This window comes from Bos taurus, chromosome 22, assembly GCF_002263795.3.
Source record: "Bos taurus isolate L1 Dominette 01449 registration number 42190680 breed Hereford chromosome 22, ARS-UCD2.0, whole genome shotgun sequence".
Taxonomy (NCBI): Eukaryota; Metazoa; Chordata; class Mammalia; order Artiodactyla; family Bovidae; genus Bos; species Bos taurus.
The window spans coordinates 32,226,914-32,248,407 of NC_037349.1; the positions used below are offsets into that span (position 1 = coordinate 32,226,914).

The following is a 21,494-nucleotide window of genomic DNA, read 5'->3' on the forward strand; positions in this document are numbered from 1 at the left end:
CATAATTACAGTTATCTTAACTAGGTTGTTGAGAGGATTAGAGCTGGCCTTTGTCACTCAAGACATACATAGTAACTGGCAGTTGCTATTATTAGGTAATATTATTATACATCTATCCCAAGTACAGGGCTTCTCAGGTGGCACTAGTGGTAAAGAACCCACCTGCCAATGCAGGAGACGCCAGGGACGCAGGTTCAATCCCTGAGTTGGGAAGATCCCCTGGAGAAGGGCATGGCAACCCACTCCAGTATTATTGCCTGGGAAATACCATGGACAGAGGAGTCTGGGGGGCTACAGTCCATAGGGTCGCACAGAGCTGGACAGACTGAAGTGACTTAGCACACAGCATGCATCTCAAGTACAGCGAATAAAGACAAGGGTGCCATGAAGATATGGAAACGTCACCAGAAGACTGAGTGTACAAACTAATGAATGGATAATTTTTTTCAGGGCCCTTAATGTTCATGATAGCATAAGTGTGAATCAGTTATTCATTATCCCACCTCTTGTCCTCATCAGGATATCCATCAGCCTTCTGTCCTCTTGGACACACGAGATCACTTGACCTTGCAGACATTTGTCTGGATATCACTGGGCATAGCTTCACAAATAAGTAATGAATTACCATATGTCCAGTGCAAACTTGCGTCTTGGGCCTGACTGAGGTCAAGTGTTCATCATTTTAAAAGACCTAGTTCTAAACCATTTTAAGGACATGAACCCAGATATAAATCTGACAAAAGTTATAGAAACTCTTCCTGGAAAAGATTCTCACACACAGGTTTTGCTTATGCTTTGGAGGTTTGTTTGCAAACCCCTCTACCCACATTAATAGACTTGTAAGAAGTCCTGTATCCCAGCAGGGGAAATGGGATAAATGTATGTGTCTCTCAGAGAAATGGTGAGGAACAAGTTGGCCTCTGTGTGTGATACCTGAGAAAAGAGTTTTTTTGGAGAACTCTTTAGCACTTAACCTTGTTCAAGCCCACTAGAAGTGTGTGATCCGGGAATTGTCGTGGACTCCATACAAGGTATTTAGAACCTAAGGGCAAGTCCTTCCACCTGCAGAGGAGGCTCTGCAGCTGTTTATACCACATCTCTGAGAGGAGTCGAACCTCTACCAATAACTGGAGTGTGGAGGAGGCAGGCACCCTCTTGGTATTTGGCCTTGTGTTGAGTTAAGAGTAAGGTCACTCGAGTGGGACTTGTAAGTAATTGTTCTGTTCACCATTAGAGCAGTCACCTGGCTTTAGGGATTCGTCTGAAAATCTGCAGAGATTACACAGTAAGCACTATATTTGAGTTGCAATGCTAGGAACTTGTTCGTAGTAACCATGCACATCCCTAAGTGCTCACCTGAAGTGCAAGCGCCCCTCTTTTTTAAAACAAGTACTGGGTTCCAACATACCACAGATCTTAATTTTACATTATCCTTTCTTCCTTCTTTTTAAAAGAAGCTACTCATCAACTAGTGGTGGCTTTTAAATATTTTATGTGAGACAAGAAGACTCTGTTGTGCTCTCAGTTTTTAAAAAATGAATAAGCAACTCCATTTTTTCATCCAACAGACATTTATTGAGCAGCTGCTTCTACACGGTGCCAGCTATAAGCTCAGGGTCCAGTGATTAAGAAGACAGATAGGGTCCCTGGAGGTGGATATTATACAACAAAGTACATCATTCTTTAATTACAATTGTGAGAAATGCTACAAAAGAGAAGTATTGAGAGCTGAAAGAACACAACACACACTCATAGTAAGAGTTATGGAGCCCACGGCTATTCCAGACACCCTGTGCATCAGCTTATTCAAACCTCATAGCAAGGCACTAGTACTGTTTCCATTACTCAGATCAGGAAACAGAACACAGAGATGAGGTCGTTTGCCCACATGGTGCCCCTAGCAAAACATCAAAGCCAGGATTTGAACCCTGGGTGAGCTGACTTCAGAGTCTTTACTCATAACCACTACACAATGGCTTCTATGAGCAATGAATGTTTAATCTGTGTTTTTAAGAACAAATTGGTTTAGCCAGTCACTTTCCAAACCTTCTCATGCTTTGAGGTGTGAATGAGATCATACAGAGGGAGAACAGGAAGAGGACCAGTGTGGCTGGAGCCAGAGATTTAGGGGGAAAGGAGTACAAGACCAGGGAGGGTGGACAGGGAGCGAGCAGTGCAGGATTAGGTGGTCTGCAGGAGTGACGGGAGCTTTCTTCTGATTGAATCAGGTCAGCTCTGAAGCTAGACCCCCTTGGTCAAGGAGACGCTTGTGGGAACCTTCCACTCCTGTGAGATGAAACCATGGAGGGGAATTCTCCTGATCTGACTAGACTGTTTCAGATCTGTTTACCTTCTTGTGTATACAAAGCATCCTGCTTGAGGATGTTTTGTCTGTGTCATCAACCTGTCCCATTGATGTGTTTTCCAGACCTAGATGTTTTCTGCCTTTTCTGGGGCCTGCAGGACGTTTTTCTTAGTGGTCCATGTAGTCACACCACGCCTGTGGCAGGTTCAATAGTCACCATCATTCATCATGGCTAACACAGAATGGCAGGTGCTGTGTGGGGTTCTTTCCACCCGTTCTTGTGTTTTATCCTGAGCTCCATGAGGTAGATAGTGTTACTGTCCATATTTTTCAAATTTAAATAAACTCATTTACAGGGGTTAAATGATTTGTCTAGGGTCCCACCAGCTAATTGTTGGAGTCAAGTCTTGCATCCAGGGTTGCCTAATGCTGAAGTCCGTGCTTAACCCTGAGTATCTCACTTCCTATTTTACAGATGCAAAAATTGTCCCAAGTTCATGACAGAACTGATTCTAAAACTAAAAAGTGAAAGTTGAGTCGCTCAGTTGTGTCCAACTCTTTGTGACCCCACGGACTATAGCCCACCACACTCCTCTGTCCATGGGATTTTCCAGACAAGAGTACTGGAGTGGGTTGCCATTTCCTTCTCCATCTAAAACTGATACTTTACACAAAGTTTCATTTTCTAGGCCGACATTACATTTCATAGGAAAAAGAAAGGGAACTGAATAGAGTTCACTGTGGACCTTCACCATGACCTGAAGTAGCCTTGTAAACGTGTTATAGATTTACCAGCCAACGGAGATATGTTACCAGCCCATCAGCTGAACTGGTAACAAAGGTAGAAATAGAGGGATCTAAAAAGAGTGGGGGATCTGTATCTGGATATTAACCAGTAACAGTTTGGAAGAGATAATTAAAACAGAATCGTTTTAGTATTTATTATAAGAAAGTGATAGTCACTGTGGAATTCCCAGATGACTCAGTGGTAAATAATCCATCTGTCAATGCAGGAGACTCAGGAGATGCAGGTTCAATCCCTGGGTCAGGAAGACCCCCTGGAGAAGGAAATGTCAACCCACTCCAGTATTCTTGCCTGGGAAATCCCATGGACATAGGAGCCTGGTGGACTATAGTCCAGGGGATCGCAGAATCAGACAGGACTTAGAGACTGAACAGCACCATGTGCCAAGCACTGCACTTTATGTTTATTCATTCATTTAATCCTCACGGTAAGCTGATAAACTTAGTCATATGTATATGTCCATTTTATAGGTGAGGACCAATGAAGCACTCTTCTCGTTCTTTCTGTCTTTCTTTGATTTTTGTCATCCACCTCCAGCCTCATCTCATAGTATTTGGCTGGTGGGTTCTTTACCACTGAGCCACCAGGGAAGCCCCTGTAGAAATTCCTTGGTTTTTATTAGTGAAAAGTGTGTTTGTAAGGTGTGTGCTCTGCTAAGCATTTTATGTATATTATCTTATGTAGTCTTTACAGCTCTTGGCAAGGGGTGCTATTGTTATTTCCTCTTTCAGACCAGGAAACCAAGGCTCAAAGTGAAGTCAAATACCTGTATAAGACCACACAGATGCTACCGAGGAGAGCTGGGGTTTAAACTCAAGTCTTACTCACTTCAGAGTCTATGGTCTTGAGCATCACACTTCTTAAATAATACACTATACTTTAAAAAGTAATAAGATGCTTCTTATGGCTTCCCAGGTGATGCTAGTGGTAAAGAAGCTGCCTGCCAATGCAGGAGACACAAGGGACTTAAGTTTGATCCCTGGTTTGTAAAGATCCCTGGAGAAGGACATGGCTACCCACTCTAGTATTCTTGCCTGGGGAAATCCCATGGACAGAGGAGCCTGGCAGGCTACAGTCTATAGCATCACAAAGAGTCAGACAGGACTGAAGCGACCTAACACACACATCCATGGGATGCTACAATGCAACTACTCAGAGAAGGTAAGTGGCTTGCCGGAAGTGTCCAGCTAGTTCGAGACAGAGCCAGGGTCAGGCATCACGCCCACTGGTCTTCCTCGGGGCTGCTCCCAGCCACTACCCTGCACTAGCCAAGTGGGCAGCTCCACCCTGCTTAACCCCTCTGACTAAAGCAAATGTGATTAGAAAAGTACTAGAAATTCTGGAAGGTAATGACTTCCCACTGAGTTTGCATAACCCAACATCCAGGCCACTCTTAGCAGAGACACCCATCCTTTTTTAAATGACCACACCCCCCTCCCTTCAGAAATGCCGCTCTAGGAGAGCGCATCTAAGAAACCGGGCTGAGGCAGGGCCACCAGGGGAAATACTTGGTTTGCCTTGGTTACAGCCCCAAATGTTGGGTGAGATTTCCTTTCACAAGACTCACCCGTTCTGCTGGGGGCAGAGCGGAACTGAGATTATTTCAGAGCAGGAATAGAAGCAGGGGGAAACTTGCCGACCGAGCAGAATGGCACAGGCTTGGTTCTGCTTGTGATGAAAACCCTGGAAGCGTCTTTCACCAAGGCTTTAAGGTCACGGCGGTCTGCTTTAGCAGGAGAAGAGTTCCAGTGGTTTGATTGATTCCAGAAGGGTTGCAGCAACACAGCTGGTTGGGACCTGGCAGTTAAGAGGCAAAGGAGTCCCTCACTTGCCAATGAGACCTTAACAGTAGAAACGGGCAGAAAACCCAGAAGTGGATCAGGAGCTGAAAATGAAGGGAAATTCATTCATTCCACACATACTTACTTTGCCCTACAGTGGTCTTGGTATTGGCTTAGGGGCTAGGAAAGCAGCAGTAAGTGAAGCTTACATTCCAGTACTGAAATAACAGGAAAAGCAAATGACACTGAGCATTTGATATGAGCATCCTAGTCCTGGGTCGAGAGAACCTCAGCAATGAGCTAGCCCACTGGGGATTTGTCAGATATAATAATAAAGTATAACTGGCACTGTTTATGTCCACCTCTTTTCACTAAGCTCTTCTTTATGTCAGTAGCTATTATTGGTCCCATTTTAGAGATGTAATAAATAAGTCCTAAGAAAGTTGAATCAGCTGAGCTTTGAACAGAGTTATGTCTGGACTGAAAACCTCTGTTCTTTCACCTTTGTCACGAGTCTCTCAGTGGTCTCAGCATCCTGACCCAGAGCTCTGAGCAATGTCCTCCCCTCAGGTCCCCTTCTCCCATTGAACTTCTCCAGTGGTATGTTGGTAAATGTTTAACAACCAGCTTTCTGGGGACAAGGGTTCTTGTTTAGTCGCTGAGTTGTATCTGATTCTTTTGCAACCCTATGGACTGTAGGGCACCAGGTTCCTCTGTGTATGAGATTTTCCAAACGAGAATACTGGAGTGGGTTGCCATTTCCTCCTCCAGGGAATCTTTCTGACCCAGATATCAAACCTGCCTCTCCTGTATTGGCAGGTAGATTCTTTACCACTGAGCCATCAGTGAAGCCCAAGCTACCAGGTAGCATTTGCCAATTTCCAATAATATTCTCACCTTGACTGACTTCATGTCATCAAGGTTAACAGCACTGAGTTGGGAAAAGATGAGCATTAGGCATCACTAAAGAGAATTGCTGCCATACTGATTCACTAGATGTTAATAACCTCAAGAACAAAGAGAATAGTAAAAGGGAGTAAAAGATGTAAGTTGATCTAGCTTAATTTTTAATATTGGTTACACTTAAAAACCAGCTAGAAAACGGGACAGTAGATGCTCATGAGCTGTTAGGGGATGGCTCCCTCAGAGGATTCTTTTCCCCTCATTGTGTTTCCTGGTGCTCACCCAGAAGTCTTCTTGGGCTCCTGTTATGAATTTCTCTCATCTCTCTGACCTGTGGCCTTCCAGTTTTGGGTTTGCTCTGTTTTAATCTTTGAATCCAATGTTAGCCTCAAAAAAAGACAGAATCCTCTTTGAAAGCACAACCAGCATTAGATTACATTAAAGTTTCATCACTGAATATTAGAAGTATCTAGGTTGAGGGGAATGGTTTGTTCTGTGATGGTAAAATGAGTCCTGGATGTTAAGAATTTTTCTATATTGTCCAAAATGAATTGACTTTTCTGTTTTCACTACTTGATAATGCTTTGCTAAATCCCCTACTCAAATAGACATTTCTATCAACCAAGATCGGATTCTGGATCTAGTAGAATCCATTTGTATTATTAATATAATAATATAATATAATAATTAATTATTATTAATTATTTTTAATTTAATATTAATTTAATATTAATTATAATATAAATAATTAATATAATAATATAATAATTATAAACTTCCTAAGGATCTATTATCCTCTACTTATACTTGGGCCCAAAGAACCAAGAGATTTTGAAAAGCATAAATCAGAGACATTCTAACAAGGCCAATGAAAAAATTGAAACGTGAAAATTCTGACAATAAGTATGTCTTCTAAAATTAGTGTAAAGTTGATTTAGGTTTTCTGATTAATTTTTGTTTATTCTTAGGTTTGTATGGCAATGTATGTAATCTGTTTGCTCTGCGGATGGCTTATATCGAGTCCAGATTTCCAAATGTGCCTTACTGAATAAACAGTACTGAGAGTATCTTTCAGTTACAAGTACAGCAGTTTATTTTTAAAATCCCTCCACCCGAACTGTGCCTGTCTTTAAGTTTTTTGAAAGACGCAGTACTTTCACTCCTTCCTACAGGCTGTTTTTCACGGGAAAAGAGAAAACTGACAGTTGGCAAAGCAAAAAGTTTCCAAACCACAGGGTGTCTGCTACTTGCATGATCACTGAAGCTAAAATTTCCAATTTCTACCCAGCGACCAGAGAACTTCTTTTCTGGTCAACCTGAAAGGCAGACAGGAACGAAAATCCCCCTTGGCCCGGGCAGTCTTCTCAGCTTTTCTTGGTTCCACTTTGTGACTTTTCCTGTTTACAGTATCTGTACCCTCCCATTTTTTTTCTTTTCTTTTTTGACTCATTTATACTGTACTGTGATGTCTAAAAATACAGTCTAACAACTGGTTTTAAGTAAAGAGGATGTTTCTTTCTGGGGGAAAAAAAAAAAAAAAGCAGACATATCCTCCATGGTTTCCTGAAAATAAACATTTGACAGTGTCTCATCAGAGTTTCTAATTGGAAAATGATGCAGAGTCTGAATATATATATATAGACAACCCTGTTTTCACGGCAGCTGCTTCCATGAAGAAGCTTCTGTGAAGACAGGTCACCTATTTTCCCCCTTTTCCTTTGATGAGCTCCTTCTTGAACTTGGCTCAGCCCCTTATTACCTGGGACCCTTTGGCACGTCATAACTATCTACTTCACAGGATGGTTGTGAGAATTTGGTGGACAAAATGTATGTCAAAGCACAATACATGAACAATACAATCAACATGTATTGATTTCCATTTTGTGTTTTTGAAAACAAGAGTAGCTAGCCTCAGACACGGTTTGGTGGCAGTCAGATAAGGAGTAAGAGTTTGCAAGAGTTTCCCCAGCTTTGGGCACATGCTTGTACTTGTGCTCAGTTGCTCAGTCGTGTCCGACTCTTTGCAACCCTGTGGACTGTAGCCTGCCAGCCTTCTCTGTCCGCTGGATTTTCCAGGCAAGAGTACTAGAGTGGGTTGTCATTTCTTCCTCCAGGGGATCTTCCCGACCCAGGGAGAGAACCTGCTTCTCTTGCGTCTCCTGCGTTGGCAGGCAGATTCTTTACCACTGCCCCATCTGGGGAGCCCATGTGGGAAGCCCCTTTTGTGCACATAGGCAGGTACAAATGGTGATTTTGAGTTAATCTCTTGATTATCACTGAGAAATCAGAATGGAATTAATCCCCAGCTGTTGAGTTGCCTGCTCTCTCCAGGGTTTAACTGGTGGAGTTAAACTGTTCAATGCTAATATGACAGTTTGACCTCTTAATAATCCAGGAGAACTTTTTTCTTGAGGAAAACAGTCACTTAACCAACTGAAAATAACCACTTACAGTTCACATAATAGTAGTCAGCAGCTTATAAATCATTTCCACTAATTCTAAGACTCACTGCACTAGAGTAAGGTCGGGAAAGCATGTCAGGCACTTCGCACAGATCCTAACGCATAATCTCTGCCCAATAAATTGAGTGAATGACTGGTGATACGACTACCTTCTGACCTTTGAAGTAAATTTTACAATAGGTTCAACCTGCATTAATACAAGAGACAAAGCTAAATGAGATTGACTCTTACCATTCCCGTTTTATAGGCATGTACACTGAGGTTGAGAGAGAGTCTGACTTTCAGGCCACACTTTTAGTTACATGACAGAGCTGGGATACACACCCACGCCTCCCAATTCTAAAACCTGTGTACGCCTCATTGACACTAGGCTGGTTTCTCCTGATGGCCTTCAGCTCCAGGCTTAATAAGTTATCCCCTTCCCCCCTCCCTCCCCATTTCTCTCTTTCTCTTTCTTTCTTTCAAACCTGCCCTTTCTTTTCACCTGTCTTATGAGATCAGGAGATAATCTGATAAGGGATTGTCTTTTATGAGAATATCCTCCCTGGGGAATGTCTGCTAAAGCTGACTGAGCTTGCTTGCCAGGTTGATGCTGGATCCACAGAAATAGCTTTTCTTGCTTGCTTTTCTCCAACCTCTGCCAGGCAGAAAGGGGCTAGCAGTTGAATGCTAACATCCAGAAAACAAGGTTATCCTTCCAATCTCTCCTGGGAGCCACCTGTCAAGAGCTGTGGTCCAATTTAACTTTTCTCCACTTGCTCAAGTTTTGTGCTTCCTGGGTAAGAAGTCAGCTTTGAAGCATGTTCTTTGCACATGCTCAGAACTTCACTGCATTGCCAACTGAGCTATTTCAGAGCCCTATTCTTATCTGAAAATATCTTGTTTCATTCTTTTTTCTTTTATCGTGGAGCATGGTTGATTAACAGTGTTGTGTTAGTTTCAGGTGTGCAGCAAAGTGATTCAGTTATACATGTATATGTATCTGTTCTTTTTCAAAGTCTTTTCCCATTCAGGTTATTATAAAATATTGAGCAGCATTCCCTGTGCTATACAGTAGGTCCTTGTTGGTTATCTGCTTTAAATACAGAAGTGTGTACATATCAATCCCAAACTTCCGATCTGTCTCTACTGCCCAACCCTTGTTCATTTTTTCTCCTTATCTTTAGAGCAGTTGTTCTCAATCAGGGACCATTTCATCCTCTGGGAGACACTTGTCAGGGTCAGAAGACATATGGTTGTCACGTGGAAGGAAGGAGTGCTGGCATCTAGTGGGTTGAGGCCAGGGAGGCTGCTAAAACTCCTACAGTGCATGGGGGTAGACCCCACAACAAAGAACTGTCCAGCCTCAAATGTCAATGGTGCCAGTGTTGAGAAATCACACTGTGAGACAAGCTTCAGAGACACTGTCCTGTGGATCTCATTTATGGGTGTCTTAGTACCCAGAATAGTGCTCGCATTTAGGAAGTGCTGAATATTGGTTGAGTGAATGAATGAACACATGCTCCAGAGTTTCTCCACCCTGAATCAACTGCACTGTGTGCTGGACTGCATTCTTAAGCCCAGAATAATGGAGTCAGGCCCAGGCAGCCACCTAACCCATGAATAATCATCCTGTGCCCAGAGTGCTCACATAAGTAGCACAGAACCGGCGGCACAAGAGGTGGGAGTTGACTCCATCCTGGTAGTCACTGAAAATCATTAACAAGCACAGAGAAGCCGTTTTGGCAACTGCAGGAGAGAGCCAAGGAATGCTGATTGCAAAAACTTTTTGCACCCCTCTGACCTTGCTTTCAGATAGTGGCTGGAACCAGGCAGCTGTAATTTGGTGGATCTAGATCAAGCTCTTCCAGAATAGTGTGATGCATGACAATCAAGATGATACGTAAAATGCCTCAGCCACATGTGATTTAATGTGTAAGACTGATAATTGTGGATGCTCAGTCATGTCCATGGAGAAGGCAATGGCACCCCACTCCAGTACTCTTGCCTGGAAAATCCCATGGGTGGAGGAGCCTGGTGGGCTGTAGTCCATGGGGTCGCTTAGAGTTGCATGCGACTGAGCGACTTCACTTTCACTTTTCACTTTCACGCATTGGAGAAGGAAATGGCAACCCACTCCAGTGTTCTTGCCTGGAGAATCCCAGGGACGGGGCAGCCTGCTGGGCTGCCGTCTCTGGGGTCGCACAGAGTCGGACACGACTGAAGCGACTTAGCAGCAGCAGCAATCATGTCCAACTCTTTGCGACCCCACTATAGCCTGCCAGGCTCCTCTGTCCATGGGATTCTTCAGGCAAGAATACTGGAGTGGGTTGCCGTTTCTCCTGGGTATTAACTTCCCAACCCGGAGACTGAACTCGTGTCTCCTGCGCTCTTGCACTGGCAGGGGGGTTCTTTACCACTAGCGCCACAGCTCGTAACAGAAGTAATGTGACCCAACAGTGCAGGGCATGGACCATGGAGTCAGATGCCTGCATTGATGTCCTATTCCACCTTTTCCTGGGCTTCCCAGGGGCCTCAGTGGTAAAGAACCCACCTGCCAGTGCAGGAGCCGCAGGATAAACAGGTTCAATGCCCAGGTCAGGAAGATCCCCTGGAGGAGGAAGTGGCAACGCACTCCAGTGGGTTATTCTTGCCAGGATAATCCCACAGACATAGGAGCCTGGCGGGCTGCATACAGTCTGCGGGGTCGCAAAGAATTGGGCACGACTGAGCATAAGCGCGAGCCGCCTCTTCCTAGCTCTGTAACCCTGTGGACTGGGGTCCGTCAGTTACCTTCTCTGAGCCTCAGTTTTCTCACCGGAGTGATACAGGATTGGAATCTACCTCACAGTGTTGTTATGAGAGAATGTAAATGGCCCGCGTAAAGAAAAGAAAGCTCTCTGGAAAGAGCTGGCACACAGCAGCCATTACTTCTTAGTATTTTTCCTAAAGCAGATTATTCATCCTTGGTTAAGGGAATTCTCCCCCTCTTTTTCACTCCCCCAACCCCGGCCCATTTTCCTTTCTTCCTCTGCTTCTTTTATGCCACCTGTGCTTCTTCCTTCCTCACTGTCTCTCCTTTGCCTGCTCTGGTCCCAGTGAACTGCAGGAGACTCCCAGGAGTCCTACTTTGATAGAACTCATGGTCCCAAGATCCTGCCCCAGGTCACACAGCATCTTGACCTGACATGAGTTACTCAACATCTCTGCCCTTCAGTTTTGCCACCTACAAAATCTCAACAGGAAAACTTCTCACTTCCGAGGGTTGTTTACAGCATGAAAAAAGATAGTACCCATGTGGAGTGCTTAGCGCTCGTGTGACACGTCCCGCATGCTTCCTCGAAGCTAAGAGAATGGGTGATTGATACTGAAAAAAGAAGTCCCCAGGGACTGCATGCTGGGAGGGCAGGCACCGTCTTGAAAGACCTTAAGGGAAATTGCAGCTGACTGGCATTGGAGACGTCTGTGTCAGTCTAGGCCATTCTCTGAACGAGAGTGTCAATAGCTCATATTCACTCAGCACCCAGAGACGGTATAAAGGGACCCTGTTCAGCTGAGGTTGACATCATGTGCGTGAAATCTAAAACTCCATCCACTCAATAGATCCTAAAGTAAGAACGTCCCAGATACGTCCCTTTTCCGTCTCTCCATTTCCTCCAAGATATCTCATCTCATGAGGAATTAATAGCACACCTTGTTCTCTGGGCGGAACGCTTGTTTTTGGTTTTTTTTGTATGTGTTTGTCTGTCTGGTCAAGGCTTGGGAGGTGTTTTTGGAACGTCCTCAATTTGCATTATGCTCTACATGTTTAAATCATTTGTCAACCAATTTCATTGGTAACTGCATCTAGACCAGTTAAAGTGTTCCTTCCCTGAGCAGAGATTTATTGTCCACTTTCTAGCCATGTGCCGGGCACTGTTCCAGGCCTTGGGGATACAGTGGTGAACACATCAACCAGGGCCTCTCCCGTGGAATCGACGTTCAGAGAAGAATAAACAAACAACAACAACAAAATAATTTCTTTTCTGGTATGTTGTCTGTCATAGCACCGCAATGTGGTGTAAGAGACAGTGTCCAGGCTTTACACTGAGGACAGGGAAGGCCTCTTGAAGATGGTGGCATTTGATTTAACATCTGAAAGATGCAAAAGCACCCAGTCATGCCATAATCTGGGGCAAGAGCATTCCAGACAGAGAGAACAGTGTATATACTGAGTCTCAAAGTAGGAACAAGCCTTCGTGCTGAGGAAGAAAAGAAGGTCAATGTGACTGGTGTGTCAAGTCAAGGCAGGTGGGTTGTAAATGAAGTTAGAGAGGGTGGGGGGTCAGGTTCCGTGGACAGTGTCAGTGAGGCAAGGAGCTGGATTCTCCCCTGCACTGCTGGAGGAGCCCTTGGGTATTTTTAAGTAGGGAGTGAAGGGAGATCACTCACAAAACCATAGGGAGACTGGACTCAAAAGAATGAATCCCAATTAGGTAGCCGATTTTACCCACATCTAGGTAAGAGATGGTGGTGGACTAAACTCTAGATCCATCACCCCACAACACATCTTGAGGAGCCATTTCAATGAGACAGGTCCTCTTTTGCTGAACTTTCAGTAAAGGTCAAAAGGAATGAGAGAGAGGAAATGAAGCTTGTTGCTTCCTTACCAAGGTTTTACATTTCCCTGTTCCAAAGAGCTACTAAAGCAAAACCAAAGTAGGCTGGGCTTCTGGCCTTTTATTTATTTATTTTGTAACTGATACTTCCTGTTGGCTTTCTAAGCTGCCCCCAGTCATTAGGAATGATCCCACCATGCCCTGTCTTGACTTGCCCTTAGGTTTGTTTTTTGGGGGGGGGGGGGCAGTTGTTGTTGTTTCTGCTTGTTTCTGTTTTTCTGACTCTGGGCTCTCATCTTCTAAATCAGATAGTGAGATTGGGATTTGGTAGGGGGAGGTTCTCGCAGACTTGAATCCCACTACAGGCTGCACATCCAGGGCGCCCCAGGAAGCCAGCGGTCTGGCCTGTGGCCAGTTCTCACTTCCCTTCTGATCTTCCTCATTTACCACTGAGCAGATGGAGGTCTTTCCACCAGCACTCAGCACTTAGCCTCTGAGGACCTGCTCTATCAGCTGGGGAGCAAGCGCAGGGCAGCCACTGAGGTGGGAGTTTTAATCCAACATGCACGATTTTAACCTCCAAACTCCTGAGGTTGAAGGAGGGAAGGGGTGGTGGGAGGGATATCCAGTCTGGGTGAGTGTCAAGAGAAACTTTCCAAAGAGCTCGTTTTTGTTACATGTGTTTCTATTCCACGAGAAGCATTGCTGCTGTTAGCTGTCACTGTGTAGGGGTCAAATCTGAAACTGCTCCGGTGGTCCCCATGGGGCTCCAGGGTGATTTTGAATGTGTCAGTATAATCATTGTGACCCTAACAGCTCCCTTCACATATGACTCCTGTGGATGACATTAGAAGAGAAAGCTTCAGTGGGAGTCATATTTGAAAATAAAGAAGAAATGCTTAGGCTTTTTTCTTTTTGTGGTTACAGTAGTTTTTTTAATTTTTTCTTTTTAAATCCATCTTTTGGGGGGAAAAGTACATTTGTGTAAGGTGGTGTTTAGCAGCTGAGTAACCTCATACTCCCCACGCGTGCTCTGTCTAGCCTGAAAGACAGCGACCTGAGTTTTATTACATAAGTTTCAGGTATACAACATAGTGTCTCAAGATTTTTCAAGGTTTTACTGCATTTAAAATTATTATAAAACATTGGCTGTACTCCTTGTGCTGTATAATATATCCTTGTAACGTATTTATTTTATTCCTAGTAGTTTATTCCTACCCTGCCGCCCCCCTCTCCCCACTTTGTTCTCTATATCTGTGAGTCTGTTCCTTTTATTATTATTATTATTCATTAATTGCGTTATTTTTTAGATTCCAGAGTCCTGTGTTTTAATCCTGGGGCTCATACTGACTCCCTGTGTGGTACTGAGCACATCTGTCCTTAATTTCCCCACATTCCAAATAAGCAGTGGAGATTAGATCTCTCTTAAGAGTCTAAGTTCTATGATTCTAACTACTTGTAGTCAAATGATTCTGCCCTGGAACTGAGATGGTTTTTCATACCTACTTTACAATGCATTGTTTTCTCTTTTCTACCCACTTATCTCCTCTCCTGAAAATGTGCTGCGTGGGAAGGCTTTCCTACAATTTGTCACTTTATAGCGTAGGGAGTACCTTGTGGGTAGCTAAGTAGTTAAGAGCTTGGGCTTTGGGTTTGGGTCTAGTTCTGCTGTTTATGAATCCTGTTATTTATAATTGCCCTAGTAACCTCCTTCCCATGTGTTATTGGGAGATGAGATTACTGCCTTGTGTGAGTGTCATGAGGGTTGAATATGTTCATATGTGTAAAGTGCTTAGTGCGATGCCTGGAATGTACAAAGGGTTTGTTAGTGGTGGTGTTAGTGTGTTTATTAAAATGCTTAGCCCGGTGACAGGGACACAGAAGGACACAGAAACTAGCTGTCCTCTCTCTTTTACTTTATTTCTGCTCCATCAGCTCTGGAGAATGTTTCTACTGTGTGCTTTTTAAACTTCACCTGTCATTTATCTTCTTTAAAATGGGTTGATAACATTCTTCCTATTAAAAAGTTTTTTGTTTTAATGGAAGGATAAATGGATTACAGAAAAGTTTAGCTGTTTGCTTGCTAATTTTAAAGTGTGTGGGGACTATAATAATTGTGGTTCTCAGAAGCAGAATATTTTACTCTCAAGAGTGTCAGATTAAAAACTGTCAGGATGTTGCTTCTGTGGTTTGGAAAGACTGAGTAACTTTTTAAAGGTAATATAGATAGTAAGAGATAAAGTACAATTTTGAGCCCAAGTCTGGTTTAGAACAGTTATATAAGTTGCATCATTTCTCAGGCCTCAGTTTCCTGGTGCTTGAATGAGATTCCCCCTTCATAGGCTGTGTAGAGACTGAAATAGTAAATTTTTTTTCTTTAAAGAAGAAAACATGAATGTTTTTTTTTATTCTGCAGCCTCTCCTATTTTTCTCTTGTGATCCCACGTAAACACATTGGTTCACATGTAGCTTGGATTTCAAATTTGTATCCCCCTAAACTCTCTTAGAAACCCTGTTACGCTGGAAGCTCTGAATTAGGACTACCTGACTTTGGGTCATTTATTTTGAGATACTTTATGTTAGTAAGGGTCAGGTGTCACACCGTTGCCCCGTGCACGCCAGGCCCTTCTTGGACGTTTGGTTGTGTCTCTTCCCTCGCATCGGGTGTACTTGAATGTGGTTTGCGTGTTCCCGTAACTGGACTCCCAGGACCCTGGCACATAATACACATGTGTGAACCAGAGACCACAGACGCCGTCTTCAGAGGGGGCTGCTCAGCCTCACCCTGTAGCTGTGAAGGAAATCCATCCCACAGTTTCTGGATCTTACCATCTAAAATTTTATTAAGTGGCATATCCTAATTTCTAGTGTCATCAACTGAAATTTATTCATAAACATTGTTTTGACCAACAAAATACAGCCCCATCACCTCTCAACCTTTGATTTAAGTAAGTGACAAGGGCAGGTTTTTCTTTGTTTTTTCCCACCCTATTTATTTTGTTAATGTATAGTTTTTATACATTTACAATGTGTTAATTTCTGCTATACAGTAAAGTGATTCAGTTATACATATATTTACATTCTTTTAGAATATTCTTGCTAAAGAAAAGAATATTCTTTTCTAATATTCTTTTTAGAATATTATGGTTTCTTGTAGGATATTGAGTATAGTTCCCTGTGCTATACAGTAGTACCTTGGTGTTTATCCATTCTATATATAAGAGCTTACACCAGGCAGGTTTTTCTATTGTTACCCATGGTCAAATCAGCCCTTTGACCTCCCAGAGAAGCCGTCCTCCCACATAGGAAAGGGCTTAGGCCTGTGGGCTCAGATGTGACCGGGACTGGGACATGCCAGTGTGGGCATAAAACTGTATCGGCATCTCCCCAGTTCGTCTGCACTGCCCTTCTCCATCTAGCTTGTGTGTGTGATCCTCACATCACATGGTGGGTATTTGTTAAGTCCTTTCCACTGCCCGCCAGCTGTTGTATTGTCTTTGATGAGAGCATCAGTAATTTGAGTAATTTTACCATATGAATGACATCATGTGGGGAGTCCATTCTCTGGCATCTGTAAAGAACTCACCTGCCAGTGCAGGTAGACCTAAGAAACACGGGTTCGATCTCTCGGTCAGCAAGATCCCCTGGAGGAGGGCATTGCAACCCACTCCAGTATTCTTGCCTGGAGAATCCCGTGGACAGGGGAGCCTGGGGGGCTACAGTCCATGAGGTCACACAGAGTCAGACACGACTGAAGCGACTTAGCACAAAGTATAGATCCTTGTGGTGTCTTGTGAACATGCTTTTAGTTTGCAATAAGCAGCCTCCAACTCAAGGTAGCTTAAGAGACGGGCATAGGGGAAGTGGATTTATCAAAGGAATACAGGGATATTTTATGGAACTCAAGAACAAGGATTCTGGATAAACCACAATGGAAAAGAATATAATCAAGAATGTATGCATGTGAACTCCGGGAGTTGGTGATGGACTGGGAGGCCTGGCGTGCTGTGATTCATGGGGTCGCAAAGAGTCGGACACGACTGAGCGACTGATCTGATCTGGTCTGATGCATATGTATAACTGAGTCACTTTGCTGTACAGCAGAAATTAACTCAATATTGCAAATCAGCCATACTTCAATAAAGAAAGAAATTTTTTTAAAAAAAGAATAAGGATTCACGCCAGTGGAACGGGCTAGACGTGACTGGAGAGACACTAGGAACTCTGACAGCAACTCTCAAGCTTCTCCTCAGGCTGTGTGATTTTCTCTTGCCTCCTTCCAGTTCCCTGTCTCCTTCGTTCTCCCTGCAGATGGTTTTCCTTTTTCTCTACATGCTGCAGATAGTGGCTGCCCCACAACCACCGTATTTTCATCCACTCAGACTCAGTTCCAGATTCCCTGGACTGAGGTTCCGATTGGCCCACCTTAGGTCAGCTGTCTTTCTCCTCATCCAATCAACTAAGGCTAAAGGGTTCCAACCAAGTTGTACAAACATGGGCACCACTCCCTATGTCTATCATGAGATGGCCAGATACACCTAAAAAATATTTACTGTTAAATTCTCTGAGATAAAATAATGTATTGACAAAAGATACATTGACCTAAATCAAGGTGGATCCAAAGAAAAACTGAAAGGCGAAGAAGTGGTTTTGTTTTGTTTTTAATCCAGAAATAAATTCATTTGGGTTATGCAGCAACAGAGTACTTTGTAATATTTTATAAGTTTTGACATATTCCTTAATGGATTCATATTGTTTCCGTTGATCTTTTGAGTATTATTTTTTAATATTGTTCTCTGGGGCATGTGCTTTGGGTTTGCTTGCGGGTTTTAAAAAGAGATCAAATGAGTTAAACTGAAACATTGATTTGTTTCCTCCTATAGTGTGTTGTTGCTAAATTGCTTCAGTTGTGTCCTATTCTTTGCGACCCCATGGACTGTAGCCCAGCAGGTTCCTCTGCCCATGGGATTCTCCAGACAAGAATACTGGATTGGGTTACCATGCCCTCCTCAGTGGGATCTTTCTAACCCAGGGATTGAACCCACATCTCATGTCTCCTGCATTGGCAGGCAGATTCTTTACCACTAGCACCAGCTGGGAAGCCCTATAGAACAGTAGGAAAAAAGATGACTTTTTTTTCTGTTGTTCATTTAGACATTAATTCAAATTTTAACTTGTTTTTTTCTTGCCCAGGCAAATTTGAATAATTAGCCTTAAACTCTGTACCTTGGTTTCCTTGTCTGTAAAATGGGGGTGTTGTTATATTGTGGAGTTTTAATGAGATAGTTTCCATGATGTTCCCAGCTTAGTGCCTAAAACAAAGATATGTTTCCTTTCCTCTTGCCACCAAAGACTTGGCTTTGCAGATTTAAGGACATAATCAGGGAAAATGAGACAACGTAGAACTTACTCACTTACCTCTTAGCACTATTTCCAAAGTTCTTACGGGCCACATCTCCATAATGCCACCATCTAACCAACTGAGCTACTTTCTAGACTTTCCAAGAGGGAGGGGATGTATATATACATATAACTGATCCACTTCATTGTACAGCAGAAACTCACATAACATTGTAAAGCAACTATACCCTAATTTTTAAGAAATATAAGTACAATACTATAATTAGTATCTTTCACATGGCTTATCCCACTCAATTTTCTCATCTATTGAATTGGGGATAATAACACCAAGCTCAGATGGTGACTAGGGAACTCAGAGATAATATTATAAAAACACTTCGAGCAAAGCTGAGTATGTAGTTGCTGCTTAGTAATGGAGGCAATTTTCATTTTAAAATTGGATTATATGTATCTGAGTTTCCAGGTCTTACAGTTTTGCTTCATTTTGTGTTTGGCCAAGCCACGTGGCTTGCAGGATTTTAGTTCCAGTACCAGGGATTGAAGCTGGGCCCAGAGCAGTGAAAGCATAGGTCCTAACCACTGGACCACCGGGGAATTCCCAGGGTCTTAGAATTTTGTACAACAGCTGAGAGACAAAGTGCTGTGCTTGCTTTTCAAAAGTGACCCAGCAGTTCTACATCCATGAACAAAGCTAGATGTGCAAAATTTATGATGACATTGCTTATGACAGCAAAAGGCAGAAAACAACCTAAGTGTTTCTTAACAGGACACTCATTGAATTATTATATGTCTGCACAAATGATTTGATACTATAGACCTTTTATGAAGAATGAGGTTGGTCTATATGTGTTGACATTGGAAAGATATCCGAGAAATATTTAATTAAAAAAGCAAAGGGCAAACAGTGAGTGTAGCAGTTCTACTTGAACTGAAAAAGAACCTCACACATATAAATATTCATATACACAGATACCAGATACGACACAGATACCACAGTTTCATACACATACAAATATTAAGAGTACCTGCTTCATTGTGTCATTGTGAGAACAATGTGTCTAACGGTATTAAAATAGAACATTTAATATGAGAATATATGTTTTTAACACATATCTGGGAAAGACTGAAGGCGGGAGGAGAAGGGGACGACAGAGGATGAGATGGCTGGATGACATCACCGACTCATTGGATGTGGGTTTGAGTGAACTCCAGGAGTTGGTGATGGACAGGGAAGCCTGGCATGCTACAGTCCATGGGGTTGCAAAGAGTCGGACACGACGAGCAACTGAACTGAACTGATGTGTTTTTAACATGTACATGTGTATATCTGAAAATCCATATAAAGATGGTCTGTGAGGATTCGCCTCAAACTGACAGCGTGGTAATTTGTGCAGGTAGAATGGTTTGGAGCTTTTGGTAATCAAAGTGGATCTTTGCATTTTATGCATTGTTTAAATATTTTACAAGAAATAATTTCCTTATATTGCAATTATAAGTGATAAAAAATTAAATATAATTAGTAGTTTGTACATCAAGCTGTTCTTAACTGGGTATCTTAACTATTCTTAACTATCAATTTCAGTAGTGATATATTACAAAGGGGGACCAAAATTTCAAAACTGGAGACTTTACTTTTTAACTTGAGTTTCATTTGTCAAATACATTATGTCAAATATGACAAATTTGTTTGTCAAATACCTTATTCATGTATTGCGTTTATTGAAAGACACTAATGAATAAAATATTTTCATTTGAAAAATAAAATACTGATTCAAGGAAAAATATAGTTGTTTCCTCTGAGCAGGAAACCTGCTTTTCATAGTTAAATTTTGTACGTGCCATATAGGTATTATATTTTCAACATATTGAGTGGTCTTTGCTTTTCATTCTTTTCTCTTTTAAGTCTAAGAGCTAAAACAGAAAAATCTAAGAGCTGAGGCCGTATAATAAATCTGTTTACGATGACCAAACTGATGATTACCGCAGCTCATGGCATTTTTAGGCCGAGCGCATCACGTGTAGAGAAACGGTACATCAAGCTCGAGGGTGTGCCTGCCGGCCCCAGCCTGATGCCCCTCTTGCTGTCTTGTCCCCGCAGATGACAGAAGGCAGGCACTGCCAGGTGTGTCTCCTGGATGACCGGAGACTGGAGCTGCTGGTTCAGGTAGGTGTTGCCACCCGGGGACAGCACATCCGGCTTCGCTCTGTGAGCCTCGGGGCCTGTGTCCAGTCTGCTGGCTTATCTGCACCTCAGAACCAGTGACACAGGATTGTTTGTGAGGGCTTCAAAGCTAATACCTGCCTGTACTTAAGAGTAACTATAGCCTGGTGACAGGATTCAGAGATGTGTGGATTCCAGTCTCAGCTTTGACACTCAGTAGCTGTTTGACCCTGGGCAAGTGACTCGATTTGTTTGAATTACCTCTTGTTGGTCAATCGCTGACCATAACGCTTCCCAGAAAGGGTTTTTTTTAAGATTATTACTTTTGGCTGTGCTTGGTCTTCGTTGCAACATGGGCTCTTCTAGGGGCCAAGCAGGGGCCACTCTCTAGCTGCGGTGTGCGGGCTTCCCACTGCGATGAGAAGCTTCTCATGGCTTCTCTGGTTGCAGAGCACGAGCTTTAGGGCATGCAGGCTCAGTGAGTGTGGCTCCTGAGCTCTAGAGCACAGGCTCAGCAGTTGTGGTGTAAGGCTTGTGGCTTGTGGGATCCTCCTGGATAGTGATCGAACCCGCATCTCCTGCACTGGCAGGCAGATTCTTTACCACCGAGCCACCAGGCAAGCCCCCAGAAAGGGTTTTTATGAGCTAAGACTGCATTCTGCTGCTTTCCCTGCCACATGGCATGGTCTAAGTTAAATACCCATTTACAACAGCTGTGAGCTGGGGTTAAGATTGACTCATCTTCCTCTCAGAAATTATGGTTAAAATGAGACTAGATTAATTCCAAGCTCCCAGTCCTTCCCTCCCATACCTCCGCCCCCTTGGCAACCACAGGTCTGTTCCCTATGTCTGTGAATCTGCTTGGGAGCTCAGGATTAGCAGATGTAAACTAGTAGATATAGGATGGATAAACAAAGGCCTACCGTATAGCACAGGCAGCTATGTCCAATACCCTGTGATAAACCACAATGGAAAAAAATATGAAAAAAGAATATATGTATAGCTGAGTCACTTTGTAGTAGAAATTAACACGTTTTAAATCAAGTGTTTTTCAATAAAATTAAAAAACATCAAACTAGATTATATATGTGAATGAAATCTCCAGAACAAATGGAGCTGTATGAATGATGGTATCTTGA

The 21,494-nt window shown here is 43.0% G+C and overlaps 1 protein-coding gene across 5 annotated transcripts in view; it reads left to right on the forward strand.

Moving 5' to 3' along the window:
• The window catches only part of FRMD4B (FERM domain containing 4B), a 358,740-nt gene that overhangs the window by 203,876 nt on the left and 133,370 nt on the right, over nt 1–21,494 (forward strand). For 4 of the 5 annotated variants that reach the window (XM_005222661.5, XM_005222659.5, XM_024982740.2 and 1 more), the window contains one exon: nt 20,293–20,358. In XM_005222661.5, the coding sequence (XP_005222718.1) occupies nt 20,293–20,358 (66 nt within the window). Of the gene's footprint in view, nt 1–13,106; nt 13,377–20,292; nt 20,359–21,494 lie in introns of those variants that run through there. The other variant, XM_005222662.5, reaches the window with a different exon arrangement.